A 20,533-nucleotide genomic window follows, 5' to 3' on the forward strand; every position below is an offset into this window, starting at 1 on the left:
ATGACATAGTAGGGTAGGTGTGAGAGGCCAGGATTGGTTCGTTTGAATATTAAACAAGTAGAATATTTTGGTCAGATATTTTAAATGCCAAAAGAGTTAATGTCATTCAATGTAGTTCATTCCTAAAAACTAGTGTACTGCTAGAATGTGTTTTATCACAGGTTTTCTAAAACAGGAATTGACTCATGCAAACTGGCAGAAGTAGAGAAGTAGTAAAGTTTGAACACAGAATTATATGGTTAGAAGTTCATCCCTTCGACCTCACTACCATTTTATCTTCTATAATAAAAACAACAACAATCACCTGTTAATAGCATCAGGAATTTTCTTGTAACTTTTGACAAATCTACGAACTTCAGCATCAGTGAAACCCTTGATAGTATCCCTGTTCACAGTTCTTGGTCGACCTCTTTTACGAGGTTTGTCATCATCATCTTCTTCAGAACTTTCTGAGTCATCTCTATCTTTCTCTTTCTTCCGTCCTTTCTTTTCTTCATCGGAATCCATCTGAATCTGTTCGATATTATTGGGAACACAATAAAACCCTTGTTTAGTGAACCAAGTAACTTATAAGTAATGTAAGATGCACATGTGCATGCACACACATAATTTACTACTACACATAATTGTCAATGCAGGAAGGCAAACATCGCACTGGCTAGAGGTTTCAGGCTGGTGAAGTGAACGCCTTCAGTGAAAGTGTCCATGTTAAACAGGCCAATATGTTTCACAATTTTGCACTCAAAGACGTTCAAAACATTTTCCTTAATTATAGCCAGCTCCCAAAACTCTTAAGAATTTTTGTATTGCTAGTATCAAGATAAATTCACTGCAGCAGTTGGCAACAGGAAGGGCATTCAATCGTAACAACCCAAGCAAATGCCCCAGGCAATAAAGTGAAACTAGAATAAACAAAATGTGTCACACAAGTTAGGTGTAGTTGTGTGGTTAAGAAGCTCAATTTGCAGTCACATGGTTTCAGGTTCAGTCACACTGTGTGGCACCTTGGGCAACTGTCTTCTGCTATAGACTTAGGCCATGCACATTGCTTAGAGAGTGCATAATATATAATAACATTCTAGCCTGGCAGTTGATCACAGGAACTGGTGAATTTTTATGAAGGGAGGTTTTAGCTTCAAAAGTTATCTCAGGACTGTCTCTCTACGTAGACCTGGTATTGATGATAGCTAAAAAGCCAGAAATGAATTTATCGGTCAACTTGAGGACACCACTGGATGACAGATGGTGTTTCAACACCTTTTGCCAAAAGTAAGTATTTTCTTCATTGCAAACTGCAGTGAAAAATGGCCTTTAGAAGATCGAATATATCACAAATATATCTGAACTGGTTTAAAAAAGTTTGATTAATACATCATCATCATCGTTTAACGTCCGCTTTCCATGCTAGAATGGGTTGGACGATTTGATTGAGGACTGGCGAACCAGATGGCTGCACCAGGCTCCAATCTGATCTGGCAGAGTTTCTACAGCTGGATGCCCTTCCTAACGCCAACCACTCCGAGAGTGTAGTGGGTGATTTTATGTACCACCAGCATGAGGGCCAGTCAGGCGGTACTGGCAACAGCCATGCACAAGTGGCGTTTTTTACGTGCCACCTGCACAGGAGCCAGTCAAGTGGCACTGGCAACAACCTCACTTGAATGCTTTTCACATAAATAGATATGCACAAAAGTTAACTGAATATATATATATATATACTTCAAAAACATCCATATTAATCTTATCAAAAACAAAATGAAAAACAAAATTGCAAAAATGTATTACAATGATTTTCTAAACATTTCATCCAAATTCCAATTAATGATGTTTTTAAAATAATTTTTATAAAAGTTGAGACTAAATCCATCCTTCTATACCTGATGGATAGATTTCCTTATCCGAGGAGGCAGATTGAGCTCTAACATATGCTTTTGTCTCTCCTCCTCTTCCACCCTTTGTCGGTCATCTTCTGGTATAATAGACTCCCAGTCTCTACCTAAAACAAAAGAAAAAGTAAGTTTTAAAAACACAACAAATCTCGGTGAAATGACAAACCATTTTCTTTTTGAAACTATTTTTACGATCACTTTCTTCATTTTGACATTGGTAAAATAGTTTTTGACAAAAAGTTGAAATTATTAATTATAGAAAGCTTTACAACAGGCTGAATGATAATTGTAAAAACCTTATGCAAATTACAAAATATAAATGAAGAAAAATAAGTAAAGGTTCAGAGGTTGTGGCAATTTGCGGTACTTGAGAAAACACATCAAGCTAAATAAAATTCATCCATACATACAGGCTTGTCCTTTACAGGAGCCAGTGCCATGTAAAATGCACTTGTGCCATAAACGCACCCATGCCGGTGGAAAGTAAAAAGCACCTGGTAAAGCAGTTGATGTCAGGAAGGGCATCCAGCATAGAAACCATGCCACAACAAACAATCAGAGTGTGGACAGCTCCCCAGCTAACCAGCACCAGTCAAACCATCCAACCCATGCCAGCATGGGAAACAGACATTAACTCTTTAGCATTCAGATTTCTAAATTAAATGTATTGCGTATTCATTCATATGGTTTTCAATTAATCACTGATTACCTTGTAGCTTCAAGATGTCAATGGTATATTTCTAGAATGACATTGTAGGTTAGGTGTCAGAGAGTAGACCTGGTCAGTTTTAATGTAAAAAATAGAATAGTTGGGCTGGATAAGGCCGGATTAAATGCTAAAGGATTAAATGATGATAAGTTTTAGTTGTGTAAAAACAGAAAATTTCAGTGTATGAAAAATAAACTGCTAGCTTACACTGATATAAAACCACTAATCTAGATGGAAACGACCAACTAACCATGGGATACTTTTTATTATTTTTAACAGCTGGGTCTGGAGGAAAGGACTGAGGCCATGACCTTTCTTTGCAAGCCCTCTAAAACCCAGAGGAAATGACCCAGTTGATATTTTTCATGAAAAGTTGTAGGAGAATCAAGGACAGAATGGGAATTTCTGGGTATGGGGAGAAGGATGTTCTGAGGACAAAGAATGGGAGGGAAACTGTTAGAGCTATGCTTTGAAAGGGAGAGGTTACATAATAGATAATGACTGGACCTGAGTGGAGGTAGTCTGAGGGCAAACAGCCCCAAAGGGCAGAAGCCACAGCAATGTAGCAGTAGAAAAAGCAGAATAAGAAGACAACATGGTAATGGTTGGAGAGTGTGGGTGGATGAGTCTCTGCTAAACAGTCAGGTAAAGTCTGTGGCATAAAATGTTTTTATGCCTAACAGCAGGACCACACTGGAAGGATCAATGGTACAAATCCAACCCAGGCTGGAGTTAAACCCAAGGACATGTGAAATAATACAGTCTAAGATAAACTATACCTGAAAGGAGAGAATGGTTATGCTACCAGCCACTAGGGATCCAGGGCTGACCAGGAGATAAAACATCAAAAACAACTTACCCATAGCTGGTTTTATTGGTTCATCTTCTTCCAAATTATCAAAGCTTACAACCTACAAAAAATTATATATATAAATATATATATTTATATATGTGTGCGTGCGTGTGTGTGTGTGTGTATATATATATATATATTTTTTGTGCATCTTGATGCTGACATAAGTTCCTTACTTTTTCTGATGAGAAGGCGGCATAATGCACCCCTTATTCCTTCGAAATTAGGAATATGCAGCCTTCGAAACATGTCAAAAATAAAATAAAGGAATTTTGTTAATTCGTCGTTCAACTCCATTCTTTCATTTATTTATATTTATATATATATATATATATATATATATATATATATATATATGTGCATGTACATAAGTATATCTATGTGTATGCGCATACATATCTTAGGTGTATAAGCAGCCTACAGGTTCATTTAAGTTTGCACTTACTCTAGTTTCCATGGTATATAAGCAATGGAGACTACAATATTACACCCTAAACAGACCCTAGTTTGTCAGAGTTGATCTCCCTGACCCTAATTTCAGCTGAATGGACAGGAACAACACAAAATGAAGTATTCTGCTCAAGAACACATCAGTCTGAGAAATAAAACCACAAACTTGCGATTGTGAGTATCAACAGCCCAACCACTGGGCCATACAACTTTTCAGGCACACTCACACACACAATATAAAATATTTGACTTCATCATTCCACCCTGAGTACATTTCATTGGAATACAAACAAAATGAAAAAATGGTGGCTCATTCTTACACACACTTCTTACTAATTTCAGATCAAAATCCATAAAACTATACAAACTTTCTGTACAGATAGTGGAAAGGGAAAATATTCTACTCTGTATGCTGATTGGTATTGATTGGTTTTAAATTTAACCAGCTACAACTGTAATTAACAGATACTTGTGGGGGCCCCAGTATACACACACACACACACACACACAACAATACAAAATATGCACAATATTCATCTACATATATTTTTTGCAGTATTCAGCCAAATATTCAGTTATATAAACAATTCCTACAACAGTCAGTCAAACACATTATTTCCACAACATCAAGTCACATACGAATTCCAAAATTAAAAAGATTTCATGAGAAAGGTAAATGTAAACCGCTACATTCCATAATTATGAAGCTGGTAAGATCGTGGCTGAGGGCCAACAAATGTTGATCAAAAAGTAACTTACTTTGAACTGAGAAAGAAGTTCGTCACCGGCACTTGAGGTATCAGTATCTCTCGTTTCAGCACTCTGGAGAATGTGATCAATGTCAACCTAATAAATAAACAGACGATCCAATAATTAGTGATCCAGTAACAACAACTCATTAAGATTGCCATAGCAATAACTGATATTGTACATGTGCAATCCTTCCACTTGCTCCTCAAATCACTAATGCATTCTTTCCACCTGACATCAAAATCTGTGAATAGTTTAGTCAATAAGACACTACACGAGCAACTGAGAGCAACAATTAGTGTGTAGTCTCGCCTCTGGTGCTAAAATTTGACCATAACCAAAATATTTAACACTTTAACAGTTTGTTCATATAGCAGTAAATAGTAAATATCACAGGATGAAAAATTTCACTCCTGTTAACTGTAGAAGTACTGTAAATTTGATAAAAATATGTAATTAGTTTGTAATGTTTGGGTTAAGTCTTCCTTTGTACTTCATGTCGTCGTCATAGCACTCCATCGGTTATGACAAGGGTTTCAGTTGATCCGATCAAGAGAGCAACCTGCTCATGAAATTAATGTGCAAGTGGCTGAGCACTCCACAGACACGAGATTCAGCGTGACAAGGCTGGCCCTTTGAAATACAAGTACAATAGAAACAGGAAGAATGAGTGAGAGAAAGTTGTGGTGAAAGAGTACAGCAGGGTTCGCCACCACTCCCTGCCAGAGCCTCGTGGAGCTTTAGGTGTTTTCACTCAGTAAACACTCACAACACTCAATCTGGGAATCAAAACCGCAGTTCTACGACTACAAGTCTGCTGCCCTAACCACCGGGCCATTGTGCTTCCACAGTACTTCCTATACAATAGAGATAATAAAAATGAAGGATTATTTTCTAGTCTAGTCAATCATCACCACCACTTAGTGAAGCTGAGAATGAATGAACTTAATAATGTAGTCAACTTTCACTTTCACTAAATATAAGGTACAGTGGTTGTGAGATTAAGCACTTAGGGTTACTCATTGCATTTTCATGAAATAAAACTACAGAGCATTATAAAAATATTATTTGGTTCTGATTAACATTTTGATGGTACTAAAAACTGAGGGCATATGAAGGAAGCAACTATTAATTGATTAATTAATTATAAGTGTTCAAAGAGTTACTTACTTGAGGTTCATCGTCCTCCTCTTCATCTTCACCAAAGAGATCTTCAGCACCAAATTTCAGAATGGCAGCCAATTCCTCTTTATTAAATGGGGTATTATTACTGAAAATTATGTATTAAATATAAAATTTTAAAACATATCATTTTAAAATCATAGCAAACTGAGAAAGGCATCACAGAAAATATATATATAGACTACATATGGTTAAGAAAAGAAGCATGCGCATGATTGCACGCACACACACACAGTGAATTTATATGTGTATGAGACCCAGTTATTTCCTCAACTCACTCATACACATATATATATATATAACAAAAGAAACAAATAATGGAAAGAAAAAAACTAATGAATTCTAGTACCGGAGGCACATAAAAACATCATTCAAGCATGATCGATGTCAGTCCAACTGGACTGGCTCTTCTGCTGGTTGGTGGAACATAAAAAGCACTATTTGAGCATGGTCAATGCCAGGAGCTGCCTGACTGGCCCTCATGACGGCGGCACATAAAAAGCACCTGCTACACTCTTGGAGTGGTTGGCATTAGGAAGTGCATCCAGCTGTAGAAACATTGCCAGATCAGACTGGAACCTGGTGCAGCCTCCTGGTTCACCAGTCCTCAGTCAAATTCATACCAGAATGGAAAGCAGATATAAAACGACGATGATGATGATGATGCAAGATCACACATGTGGAAGGGTATAGTCAATTATATCAACCTGATACCTGACTGGTACTTTATTCTATAACTCTTAAAAGGATGACAAAGTTATTGCCAATGAGGCCAGTAACCAAATTTATGTGGGCCTCCTCCAGTCAAGGCTGACCATTCATTTGCAGGCCTTGACAAGGACTTTTTGTTTGCTTTTTATTGTGGAATGTGTGGAAGACAGATAATTGCACTTGCATGCAAGTCTCTCCTCTCAACGCCACTATTGTTGTCTAAGAGAAGGACTGCCACTTTAGGGTTCTTGGTACCAGAGTTGTTGCAGGTGCTACCAACACAAAGCAAAATGTTGTAACAGATACTGCACAGCATCTTCTTCAACACTCTCACAGTTTGGCCAAGCAACTGTCCTGGATTGGTTTAATCAACCTCAAAAGGATGGAAGAAAAAGTCAACCATGTCAGTATTTGAACTTAGGAACAAATACCACAAAGCTTTCTATCCGATGCCCCAAATGACTCAACTAATTCATTGCCAACTAAACATCATGAGCCATTTTGTGCATTGCTCTACTTATTCTGCTACCTACAATAACCAAATAAGCAAAAAAGACTAAAAACCAACCTTGAGGGCACATTTCCTCGGCTCAACACAGTACGGCCTGTCGTGTCCATGCTTTGAATGATTAAGTGATCCAACACCATTTTCTTCTTCGCACGTTCCACAATGTTTTCTTCAACACTACCTTTCGTCACTAATCGGTAGACACTCACCTGAAATAACAAGTAGGAATTAAACAAACTCTTTGAAACTTTTTTTAGTTCCTTCTTTAATTACTGCCAAAGACAGAACACTAAGACTGCTCAGCCTATTCTAATACCCATAATGAATATCTTACAAGACTATATCATTCATGTTTTTTCTTGTGAGTATGGAGCCATTACTTCTCTTCACTGAGACATCACAGCTCTAGTACAACGGACAAGATCAGAATGTTGCAGAAAGGAATCACAAGATGGATTCTTCAAGCCAAGCTAACTGGCAGGAAACCTAGAGGTATACCAAAATTGAGACGGTTGGATAATATTCAGTTTCAGTTGGCAATATTTGGGAATCCAGCTGGAAAGTCTAATGACAGCTACTTCTGATAGGAACCTATGGTGGAGGTGCCTGAGGACCCTACCCCAACAAAACCCTACCAGGAATAATGGGTAGAAAAGGTGGATGGATGGAATATAGATTTGCATATGGAAAACATGAAGATATTTCTATAGCACTCAACAGTTTGCCCTATCTTCTGAAACTACTTTCTCATCATGTTTTTTTACCTTAAAACCTACCCCTTACAAAAAAAAAAAAAAATCAAACAGAACAGAGTTAACCACCACCCAGTTAAATCCCAATTGTTCCAAAAAAGTCATTAGTAGAGCATTCTCCATCTAACTTATTTCTTAATTAAATAAATCAATACAAACAAAAATAAAATGTTTTTCATAATTATTTTAACACATTAACAATCAGATTGCTCTGTCAAATGCAATGCTTATTTACTTGCTTTATTTTGAATCATCTCATAGCTTCAAGATTTTTTTATGATGTGATTGTTTATTTTTGGAATGACATTGTAGGGTAGGTATGAGATGTCAGATCTGGCTGGTTTGAGCATAAAACAGGTGGAATATTTGGGCCAGGTATGGCCGGTTTAAATGCTGAACAATTAAAGACGTCTCAGTCCCTTACCTGATTTTTTTGTCCAATCCTGTGGGCACGTGCTTGTGCTTGTAAGTCATTCTGAGGGTTCCAATCACTGTCGAATATAATGACGGTGTCTGCAGTAGCCAAATTTACACCAAGTCCACCAGCCCGAGTAGACAAAAGGAAGCAGAAATCCTGTGGTGAAGAAAGAAAACAAATAAAGTTTTATCAACATACTGACTAGAATTGAATCATCATCTTTCAACATCCTTCTTCCAGGTTGACATGGGATGAACAGTTAGACAGGATTCAATGGCTCTGAGGAGTGTGTTGTGTTCTTTCCTGCACACTGAACATGGCCACCTCTCTGATTGCCATAGGATCTTGATTTGCTAACTAAAAGTTTTGTCTGCTAGTATCTTGAGACCATGTGGTTATAGGCTTATTTCCACATTTGAAGTTTCTTCTTGAATTCTTCAATAGATTCAGCTAAGAAAAAGCTAGGTCATTGGCATACAGAATTCACTTGGACATAGTCTTAAATTCCTCTTTTATGGCCTTGGAAAATAGAATAAAAAGGAGAGGAGAGGGAACTGAACCCTGATGAACATCTATCTGCATGTTAAATTACAAGCTAAACTCACTGCTAACTCTAATCATGCATTTCTCAACATAATTTGCACAGCCATTCAATCCAAGCCATTGGACTACAGCTAGTTTTCTTAGTGATCCCACCATCAAAACAACAATGTGGTACCCAGTCAAAGGACTTCTCCAACACAATGAACCCTAGGTAGCTTAGTGAGGTAAGAATTTAGAAGGAAATAAATACTTACGACAGAACCTTCAGCATTGAAATGATCAAGGGCTTGTTTACGAAGATCTCCACGTATGGACCCATCTAGTCTCTGGCAATAACAAAATAACACTAATTTAAATAAAAATCCACATAAAGGGCTAACGAATTTCTCAGGCATAGAAAGTACCTTTTTTTTTCTAAACAATGCCTGATAAAAATAGGATGACACAAGATAAAAAAATTATGCTTAATAAAAATAAAACAATTCTGACAATATACAAGAGTAAGTAGGATTTTAATTAGAATTATGTGAAAAAAATCTTAATCTCACCAATAAAAGTATATATTATATATTCTTGAGAAGAATAATCTGGTCTTACTTATAGCAAAAACAAGTGGAGTTGATGGACTGACTCTTGTCATTTTGTATGTTATGAGAAAGATGTTTTGTATTTTTTAATGGCTTTATCAGAGTAGGAAGGGCAGTTTCAATGACTCTTTTAAGGAATTTTGAGATTGACAGGTGGAAGGGATGAAATTGTTCTGAAACTGGGAACACAACTTAAGACACCCATGGGGCCAGGTGGTAGTATTAAGTTGGGTGACCAGTTAAATCTAGCACCCAAGAACAGAATCCTTCCTCCAACTGGATTCTGACCAGTTTCCATTAACCATTTACATCACTCAAGCTGAGGCTATGCTAAAAGGAACTTGCCCAAGGTGCCAAGCAGCTGTATTAAAACCAAACCCATGTAGTTGCAAAGAGAACTTTTTTTCCTAACCTGCATCCAATCATAGTGTGTTGCTTGTTAAAATAATATTGCTTCACAAAATATCTAATCATCATAAACAGCTTCATCCCATCATAAACATTTAAGCATTACTATCATAAACCCCTCCTACTTTTCCATGCTTGCATGGGTCGGAGGAAGTTTATGTGACAGATTTTCTACGAGCAGATGCCCTTCCTGTCTCCAACCCTCACTAGTTTTCACATAGAGTAATATTTCCTCAACACCAGACAAGTTTTCACAGAATACAGAAAATGACACTTCTTACAATGACAACTGAAGGTGACACCAACACACACATATATGTGCATGTGTGTGTGTATACATACATGCATGCACATACACATTATATATATATAAAGCAGGCTTGTTTTAGTATCCTGGCCTAGGACTTTAGTAGAAGACCCTTGCCCAAGGTACCATGCAGTGTAGTTGAACCTGAAACTCTGTGGTTGAGAGGCAAACCTCTCGATGATCACATAGCAAGTTCTTTTCCTCTTCCAAACTGGAATGAACTGGGAGGATACTTTGTTTGGCAAGATTCTTTGTGGATTTTTTTTTAAACTGAATGATTTTCATAGTAACTATCACAGTCAATGTGACAGAGTAGTTATTGCTAAGGTCCTGCACTGCTATGTCAAAACATGCATCCTACTACAATGTCCCCACTTCTGTAAAATATTTAGAATAAGCATTACTATCTATCATACTAGGTACCTAAAAGCTTTGGTGATACAAAGGGCATTTTGCTATAAAACACTGCCTTGGAAAACTCATCCAACCCATGCCAGCATGAAAACACAGACATAAAATGATGGTCATGAAAGTGTTTGCCATTCTCTATAGCATTTCACCTGTCTTCAAATTTCACCATTATCCATGGTTAACCTAACTTGGTTTATCTAAAACCTTTTCTTTTCCGTCAAGCAGCTCTTTTAGTAAATGCTTTTTTGTGTAGAGCTTTCAGACACAAATCATAAATAACCGAAGTTCCATGGACCTTTAGATAAGAAACTCTGATAGTCTATCAACTACACGTTCATGGATTCAGACCTCAACTCCCAAATCTCAAGAGTCAAATAATATTACAATTCTTATGCTAGACATTACACTAAACCGAACAAAGTGCTCCCCCAAATCATCCCACTTCACAGTTATACAATGCAGCAGAAGAAAACTGAACTACAAGAACAATAATAAATTCAAATTAGACAAACTTATAAAATCAATTTAATTTTTAAAAAAAGAATAACAAAAACATGTCAACATACTTGAAATGGGAAATGCTTGAGCATAAGATACTCTGCAAGAATATCCAACATGCGCACCATCTGTGAGAAGATTAATACTCGATGGCCATTTTCTCTCAACTTCACCAATAGTTTGTCCAATAATAACAATTTGCCACTGCCTCTTATTAACATCTGTAGCTTATCAAATTTCAAGTTTTCTTCAATACGTATCAGTTGTGCATGATTGCAACACTTCTTCAACTCCATCACTATGTTCACAAAGCTACTCACACTACCCTTCACTCCTTTACTCAGTGCCTTGTAGTTTTTCGTCAAAATCCACCTGGCAACAGAAAAGTGAAATGATTCAAGTATTTGTCACATATGTTAAGATATTCAGGAAAGTGTAAACAATTAAATTCTATGCAGTAGAAACTATTTTTAACAATTTTTTTCTTGCTCTCTTTTTTTTTGAATCAAGAAGGAAGCCTTGTAAGTGGATTTGGTAAACAGAAAGTGAAAGGGGACCATTGTATATATATATACATACATATATGTATATGTAAGCCTGTCTATGTTTCTATACATCTCACTTCTATGACAGTTGCAACATATAGTCAGTGTTGTCATCAGTTCTCTTGTCAACAAATTCTTCACAGGGCCTCCAAAACTAGTGAGGGAGGGAATGAGTAGGGGGATTCTCCAATGGGAATTTTGGCCCGAATGCTTGCAACAGAATGGACTCTGCTAAGGCAGCCAAAATGACTTTGGTGACATTCACCCTTTGGGTAATGGATTAAGTCTACCACTCAAGTAGGCTGTGGTGGGATTTGAAAACAAGATGCAAAGAATCAGTGCAGATACCACAAGGCATTCATTCTAACTTTCTTAGAATTACACCAATCCACAGCCATGGAGTAATGCTTTTTTTAAAACAACTCTTGAAAGGATGAAAGGCAAAGTTAGCTTTGCCAAAATTTGAACTCAGGACCTATACAATCAGAACAAATAATAATACAAGGTATCCTATCCAGTTACCTGATAACCATGCCAATTTGCAGCCAAGTAAATAATGATTTCCAACAGGCATGGAGCCACACATTTGGGAACTGGGATATGGCTAATCACATCAGTCACAGTACTCTAGTGTCAACCCCCAGCAGAGTTTTAAGTCAGAACATGCAAGGACACGACTACAGACTTGTAAGGTATTTTGTCCATTGCTTTACCATTTCTGCCATCCATCACCTTTAAATTGAAGTAAATAATTGTTTCAAATTTCGGTGCAGGAGCAGGGAGCCGATTATACCAAGCCCAGGACTTGAATGGGGCTTCATTTCATCAACCTCAAAAAAACAAAAGGCAAAGTTGACCTCGGTGAGGTTTGAACTCAGAATGTATATAACCAGAAGAAATACATTTTGACCAATGCACTAACAATTCTACCAGTTCACTGCCTTTTAATATAAGTAAATAATAAAAACCCAACACAAGGTCCAGTTGTTGTGATATGGTAACTTGCGTGCCTTAATGACCCTGATAACTATACCAACAGAGCACAAACCTCTGCTCAGGACCTCCCATGTTGGACATATCAAAGGATAGGGGTCAGATTAGTATGGACTGCCTCTTCCCCAGAGGTAAAAATGGGTTTGCATAGGGCCAACAGCCCTACCCAGAAAAAAAGGCAAAGTTACAAAGGCATTGATGACAATTCAAAACCAACAAGGCCCAAAGGAGGGAGGCATACCCACCGGGGAAACACATGATGAAGTGCAGCAAAAAGAGAGTAAAAGCAAGGATCTAACTGGAGAGAACCAGAAAAGACAGCCCAGAGTAGAGAAAAGTGGAGAAAAATCATGAATGGCCCCTGCTCCATAGAGAGCAAAGGGCTTAAGTAAATAAATAAAAATGAATTCAAATTACTTATAATATTGTTTCTGAATAGAAGACATTTCAACTCTGAGAATTCGTTCTACCTGAAATTAGAAAAAATAAAAACAATTTATATATTTTTTTTTAAATCTTATAAAAATATTAAGGTGACAATGAAACATACAACTAGAATAGTCACATGCAAGCGGCAGTCATTCTCTTATAATGTTATTTACATATAATAATAATGATACTAAAATCAGTTGGTACAACAGTTAACACTTATCAAAGGGATTTTGCAATAAAAATTAGTTAAAAAGGAGTGCTTACAGCAGACAGTGCAGGCATAGCAAGCAGCTGGGAAATTTAACTTCTGGATATTTGATTTAACCCCACTTTTTGATACTTTATGACTATGTAAAGATTAGGCTTAATGTAGGACTGCATAGCCTAGTTCATGATGGTTTCTGTAAAAACACATCCACCTGTGACATTTCTTCTGCAGCATGTGATGATAGCATAAAAGAAAAACATTGGCAAGTTCAGGAAATTGAAGTCATTATTAAAATGTCTATTTTTGTTGCAGCACCAGAGGCAAGTGTTTCCCGCTGTAGTTGCAGGCCAACCAAAGCCTTGTAAGTGGATTTGGTAGACAGTAAGTGAAAGAAGACCATCATATATACACATATATGTATTTGTATGCTTGTGTGCCTATTTTTGTATTTGCATACATCTCACTTGCTTCTATGCAAGTTGTGACATACAGTCAGTGTTGTTATTGTTCTCAGTTTCCATGTCAACAAATCATCTACTAGCTTTGCATCTTTGAGGCCACACAGAATAAGAGATCCCTTACTTGAAAAACAGGTAAAGGTTAGCAACAGAAAGGGCATCCAGCAGTAAAACAACACCTCAGTAATGCATTCATCTAACCCATGCTGGCATGAAGAAACATGCAAAAACAAAAAAAATTGCATAAAGTATCCTTATGAACTATGATAGTTTCCACTTTGTAATAATCCATTCATTACTAATTCTTGAGAATGGTTATATGTAGTAGCCATTAGAGAGTATTACTAGTAATTGTGAACTGTGAAAGAGTTGATTCAGTGAGAATAAAATAAGCAATTAGTAGAGTTATATTCCATTAAATGGAAACTATTAATGTCAAACTGTAAACAAGCATACCTTCGCTGGTAGAGACTTCTCTACATCTTTTTTCACTCTTCTTAATAAAAATGGTTCTAATTCTTTATGCAAAGATGAGAAACCAGTTTTATCTTCACTGGAATGTCGTTCTTCAAATTCTTGCCATTTAGCAAATCTGTAAAATTGTAAAATACACTAAAGTCAGTGAATTTGAAAATTGAAAATAAATTCTAATTAAAATGAAACAGATTCAGAATAATTGTTGCCTTTCATCAGATTTCTTATACTTTCTAATAAAATGGTTGTTAATCAGACATAATTTGATGGCAGGGTTATTATACTTTGAAATTTGTCTAGAAAGGTATGTTCCCCCCCCCCAAAAAAAAAACTTTCATTCATATAGAAAGAAATAATATCTTTCACATAAAGAGATGAATTTATGAGAAGGGATGTAGTTGACTGGATCCACCTCAGTAACTGACTGGTACTTTATTCTTTTCAACCTCAAACAGATGAAACTATCTGAATTTAGAATGTGAAGAGAAAATAACATAAAACACAAGGAATTGTCTTGCATTCTACCATTTTCATCATCCAGCACTTCATCCAAATAGGAAAAAAATAATTTAAACTGAAGCAAGAAATAAATTTCATAGAGCAAACGATTTTCACCTGAATTTAACAGGAACAGTGTTAGCAATTCTATCAGAGGACAGATATAATTTTACACTACAAACCAAGGTTGTTACTTAAGTTTCAAGGGATACATAGAGCAAAAATGTTGAGGCACAGCTCTAACACGTGAAAATTAACATTATTAATCTGATAATATCTCAATTCTTCTTCCGTGTAACAAGTGAACACAGAGATTATCTTCAAAACAAAAGACAAATTTCTGACATTTTGTGTGTTGTATCTCTTATTATAAAAGGCAGATTTTATCTGCCTCCCTTTGTATCTTATAGAAATCTACAATATAGGATTTCTTCAATTACAATTTACCTAGCATTTTTAAGAGTAGAATGCATCGGGTCGTGACAGGTCCACTTTTTAAAATTTCAACCCCAATTAAGCAAAATTTAGAGAAAACTCACATTGTGGTGTATGAGTCAAATGCTTCTCTTAGTGTGGGATACAGCACACGCAAACGCACACACACAGTGTGCAACGAATAAAGTGAAACTAATTCACTTTCTGTAGTGAGTGACTATTTCACTCTACATTCCCACTTCCACTTTACACACATAGACACGCAAATATATAAATAAAATTGTAAGCTAACGTGTGTGTGAGTGTGTGTGTGTGTGAGGATGCGTGTGTGTGTGTGTGTGTGTGTGTGTGCGTGCGTGTGCGTGAGTGTGTGACAGGAAAGTTTTTTACGACGAATATAAGACCTATATCCAAGTAGCAGAAAGATCACCCAAAAGTGTATATAGATATTTAAATGTATTTATATATTCATCTATACACAGATGTATGTATAATGTGTGTGTATATATTTCCATAGCGGTAACCTTTCACTCCATACAAAGTTTTTTAGGACGAATATAAGATCTAAAGTATATACAAGTAGCAGAAAGATCGCCCAAAAGTGTATATAGATATTTAAATGTATTTATATATTCATCTATGCACACATGTATGTATAACGTGTGTGTGTATATATTTCCATAGAGGTAACCTTTCACTCCATACAAAGTTTTTTAGGACGAAAATAAGATCTAAAGTTATCTCTAAGAAAAAGAAAGATCGCCCAAAAGTGTATATAGATATTTAAATGTATTTATATATTCATCTATACACAGATGTATGTATAATGTGTGTGTATATATTTCCATAGAGGTAACCTTTCACTCCATACAAAGTTTTTTAGGACGAATATAAGATCTAAAGTTATCTCTAAGAAAAAGAAAGATCGCCCAAAAGTGTATATAGATCATCATCATCATCGTTTAACGTCCGCTTTCCATGCTATCATGGGTTGGACGGTTCAACTGGGGTCTGGCAAGCCCGAAGGCTGCACCAGGCCAGTCAGATCTGGCAGTGTTTCTACAGCTGGATGCCCTTCCTAACGCCAACCACTCCGAGAGTGTAGTGGGTGATTTTATGTGCCACCGACACAGGTGCCAGACGAGGCTGGCAGACGGCCACGCTCGGATGGTGTTTTCTTATGTGTCACCGACACAGGTGCCAGACGGGGCTGGCGGACGGCCACGCTCGGATGGTGTTTGTTACGTGCCCTCAGCACGGAGGCCAGTCGTTGCGGTACTGGCTACGATCACGTTCGGATAGTTTTCTTATGTGCCACCGGCACTGGTACCACAAGGATACGAATTCCATTGATGTTCATCTATTTTGATTTGGTTCGATTTGATTTGATTTGATTCGATTCGATTCTCACTTGCCTCAACAGGTCTTCACAAGTGTCACAAGAAGGAAGGTATGCACAGGTGGACTGACTACGTCCCAGGTAGGGGCCACGGATTATGGCTTCACTAGTCTTGCCGGGTCTTCTCACGCACAGCATACTTCCATAGGTCTCGGTCTCTAGTCATTTCCATGGTGAGACCTAACGTCCGAAGGTCGTGCTTCACCACTTCGTCCCAGGTTTTCCTGGGTCTACCTCTTCCACGGGTTCCCTCAACTGCTAGGGATTGGCACTTTCTCACACACCTATCTTCATCCATTCTCGCCACATGACCATACCAGCGCAATCGTCTCTCTTGCACACAACAACTGATGCTTCTTAGGTACAACATTTCTCTCAAGGTGCTAATGCTCTGTCGAGTAAGTACACTGACATTACACATCCATCGGAGCATACTGGCTTCGTTCCTCACAAGCTTACGCATGTCCTCAGCAGTCACGGCCCATGTTTCACTGCCATGTAGCATAGCTGTTCGTACACATGCATCATACAGTCTGCCTTTTACTCTGAGCGAGAGGCCATTAGTCACCAGCAGAGGTAAGAGCTCCCTAAACTTTGCCCAGGCTATTCTTATTCTAGCAGTTACACTTTCAGCGCACCCGCCCCCACTACTGACTTGGTCACCTAGATAGCGGAAGCTATCAACTACTTCTAGTTTTTCCCCCCGGAAAGTGACGGAAGTTGTTTTCTGCAGATTTTCGGAGGTCAATGCTCCAGAGCATCTGCCACATACAAAAACTATCTTCCCAGTTAGCCTACCTTTGACATTGCTGCACCTCTTATGTGTCCATAGCTTACACTGGGTACATCTTATAGAGTTTCTACCTACACCTTTTCTACAGATCGAGCAGGGCCATCTTCCTGAGGATATTTGTGGATTTTCTAACTTTCTACTTATTAGTACTTTGGTTTTAGCTAGGTTGACTCTAAGGCCCCTCGATTCTAAACCTCCTTCCACACCTGGAACTTCTCCTCCAGTTCTGATAGTGACTCAGCGATTAGAGCGAGGTCGTCAGCATAGAGGAGCTCCCAGGGGCAACCTGTCTTGAATTCCTCCACAATGCCTGGAGGACTCAATAGGATGAGTATGAACCCTGACCCCAACCTCTACCTTGAATTCTTCTGTGTACATGCTGCCAACTCTAACCTTACTTACGGCATCTCTGTACATGGCTTGCACAGCCCTCACCAGCCATTCATCTATCCCTAGTTTCCTCATTGACCACCAGATGAGGGATCGGGGGACCCTATCAAAGGCTTTCTCCATGTCAACGAAAGCCAGGTACAGGGGCTTATCTTTGGCTAGGTATTTCTCCTGCAGCTGCCTTACCAGGAATATAGCATCAGTGGTGCTTTTCCCTGGGACAAACCCAAACTGCATCTCATCTAAACTAACTCTCTCTCTAATTAGTTGGGCTATGACCCTCTCCGTAACCTTCATTACCTGATCCAACAGCTTGATACCTCTGTAATTATTTGTATCCAGGGCATCACCTTTACCTTTGTAGCAGTTGACTAGTATGCTGCTACACCAGTCATTGGGTATGACTCCTTCGTGTATCACCTGGTTGACTATACGGGTGACTAGGTTATAGCTGACACTGCCAGATATTTTGAGCATCTCTGCAGTAATTCCTGATGGGCCTGGGGCTTTCCCTGTCTTCATGCTTCTAATTGCCTTAGCTACCACGGAACTATCAACTCGGATAGCTGGTCCCTCTGTTGGGTCAACATTCGGCAGACTCTCTTTATCCCATTCATTTTCTTTATTCAGCAACCTTTCATAGTGGCATCTCCAAACCTCTCTCTTTGCATCCTCATTTAGCGCAAGTGAACCATCATCCATGCGAACACACTTCTCTCCTACCACATCACGATTCTCTCTCACACACTGTCTTGCAACACGAAATACCTCAAGTCTTTCATCCTCACGGCTCAGAACATTGGCAAATTTTTCTTATCCGCTTCCCCTCTGGCTAAATAAACCTGTCTCCTAGCTTCCCTTTTGGCTGTCTGATACAATTCCCTGCTACCACCGTTCTTCCAGTCCTTCCAAGCCTGTCTCTTTTGTCTAATAGCCCTGTCAACCACAGTGTTCCACCACCATGTTACTCTGGGTCGAGATGGTACTTTGCTCCATCCACAGATCTGGTCAGTGGCTGTCAGCAGATTGTCCCGTAGGAATCTCCAGTTGTCTTCCACATTAAGTGAAGCTATATCCCCTTCTATTTCGTCAGAGGCTTCGAGTAGTATGTCTCTAAATCTCTGTCCATTTGCAGGATCTTTAAGCTTCCAGACCCTTCTCCTCCAAGCTGGTCTTCTTCTGGGCAACCATTTAGCTCTGATCCTGAAGTCGCTAACTACTAATCTATGTTGGGGAGTACATTCTTCGCTTGGGAAGGTTTTGGCATTTATAATCAGCCCTCTTTCCCTTTTTCTGGCAAGGATGTAGTCAATCTGGCTGGTGTGTCTGCCAGAACGGTAGGTGACTAGGTGAGAGGTGGGTTTCCTGAAGTGGGTATTGCAGACTATAAGGTCATTTGCATCGCAGAACTCCAGCAGCCTGATATTTAAATGTATTTATATATTCATCTATACACACATGTATGTATAATGTGCGTGTATATATTTCCATAGAGGTAACCATTCAATCCATACAAAGTTTTTTAGGACGAAAATATTTATATATAAAAGAAAGGTTGTGTGTCTGTCTACTCCGATTTAGATTCCTAACTACTCCCACATTTTGCAATGCAGTTTAACCAAAACTGGGTATCTTATAGTCGTGATTCATATCGAGCCCTTCTGGGTATTAGCGCGCGTCTACGATGAGTCTACGATTTTACAAATAATTTACCATCATTTTTTTCCATTTTAATGCATATTTTTTTTAATAAAGGGAAGTAACTCTCAAACTTCACACCAATCTGCGTGCTCATATGCGACATAATATCACATCAGCAGCATTTCCTCACACCCTCCTTGCACTTGGCGAAAGCAAAATACCAGGGGATGAAAATGGTAATATTGCCATCGAGTCCATTTGTACCATTGTTAAGACGCCTTCTGATCTCAGAGATGCAGTGTTCCCAGATCTACAAGCTAATTATCAGAATATGGATTGGATTGGCAAAAAGGCTATACTGGCCCCGAGGAATAAAACTGTTCACCATATTAATGATGAAATGCTAAAACTCATTCCTGGGGAAGTCTATGTATATCAGTCTATCGATTCAACTCCTGACCCAGAGGACGTCAACAACTATCCAATAGAGGCACTCAATTCCTTTGAGCACCCCGGACTACCACCACACTTTCTCAAACTTAAAGTTGGTGCCCTTATAATGCTCATCAGAAATTTGGTTCCCCCAAAACAATGCAATGGCACACGTTTTATCGTTAAGTCCTTATCTCCCACCGTAAACTTATATCAATATTTGCCTGAATAATCATCATAATTCAGTGCAATCATTAACAGTACTTTCAAGCAATTCAGCCCCGAGCAACGCCGGGCAATTCTGCTAGTGTATTTATAGATTTATTTCTTATACATTTTCATCTCAATACCAAATATCTAACATAATAAAACGTCTTTCAATTCAAGAGTGAGGAATTAGATGAAGCTGTTCTGCTTTTCTAGTGTGTAGATGATTTAAAGGAAAATGAATTAGACTAACACTAGAATTTTTTTTAGCAATGTCTCTCTATATATGAACAGCAAAATGTCTGCGTGTGTGTCCTTTATACAAATCCACAATTTTTCAGTTAGAGGGCTCGCAATTTCTATGGTCATTGAAAACCGTCCATGGGTGGTCGTGCACATCTTTACATTTCCCCAGTCACCCAACAAAGCCATTAAAAAATCAATAGAAGTGACTTTTTTGTGAATTTTCTATCCAAAACCCAATCAAAATGCTCGAAACTTGATACGCCAATTGAATGCCAGCTAGTTGAATGTGATTGGTCAGAGATTTGGACAGTACTCGCGTGTATGTGCACACGCACGCAGCTGTATATGCATGCACTAGCATTATGACCCGGCGCTGCCAGGTCATAGTGCTAGTCCTAAGAATAGA

General features: G+C 38.2%; 1 protein-coding gene across 4 annotated transcripts in view; it reads right to left on the bottom strand.

Annotated features, from left to right (window-relative positions):
* The window catches only part of LOC115220266 (chromodomain-helicase-DNA-binding protein 1), a 108,748-nt gene that overhangs the window by 24,626 nt on the left and 63,589 nt on the right, over positions 1 to 20,533 (bottom strand). For all 4 annotated transcript variants that reach the window (XM_036509862.1, XM_029790373.2, XM_029790375.2 and 1 more), the window contains 11 exons: positions 14,069 to 14,204; positions 12,932 to 12,984; positions 11,045 to 11,348; positions 9,020 to 9,091; positions 8,229 to 8,378; positions 7,113 to 7,261; positions 5,822 to 5,921; positions 4,661 to 4,747; positions 3,458 to 3,509; positions 1,878 to 1,996; positions 305 to 513 (listed from right to left, as the gene is read on the bottom strand). In XM_036509862.1, the coding sequence (XP_036365755.1) occupies positions 305 to 513; positions 1,878 to 1,996; positions 3,458 to 3,509; positions 4,661 to 4,747; positions 5,822 to 5,921; positions 7,113 to 7,261; positions 8,229 to 8,378; positions 9,020 to 9,091; positions 11,045 to 11,348; positions 12,932 to 12,984; positions 14,069 to 14,204 (1,431 nt within the window). The remainder of the gene's footprint in view (positions 1 to 304; positions 514 to 1,877; positions 1,997 to 3,457; positions 3,510 to 4,660; positions 4,748 to 5,821; positions 5,922 to 7,112; positions 7,262 to 8,228; positions 8,379 to 9,019; positions 9,092 to 11,044; positions 11,349 to 12,931; positions 12,985 to 14,068; positions 14,205 to 20,533) is intronic.

Source organism: Octopus sinensis, linkage group LG16 (genome assembly GCF_006345805.1).
Source record: "Octopus sinensis linkage group LG16, ASM634580v1, whole genome shotgun sequence".
Classification (NCBI taxonomy): Eukaryota; Metazoa; Mollusca; class Cephalopoda; order Octopoda; family Octopodidae; genus Octopus; species Octopus sinensis.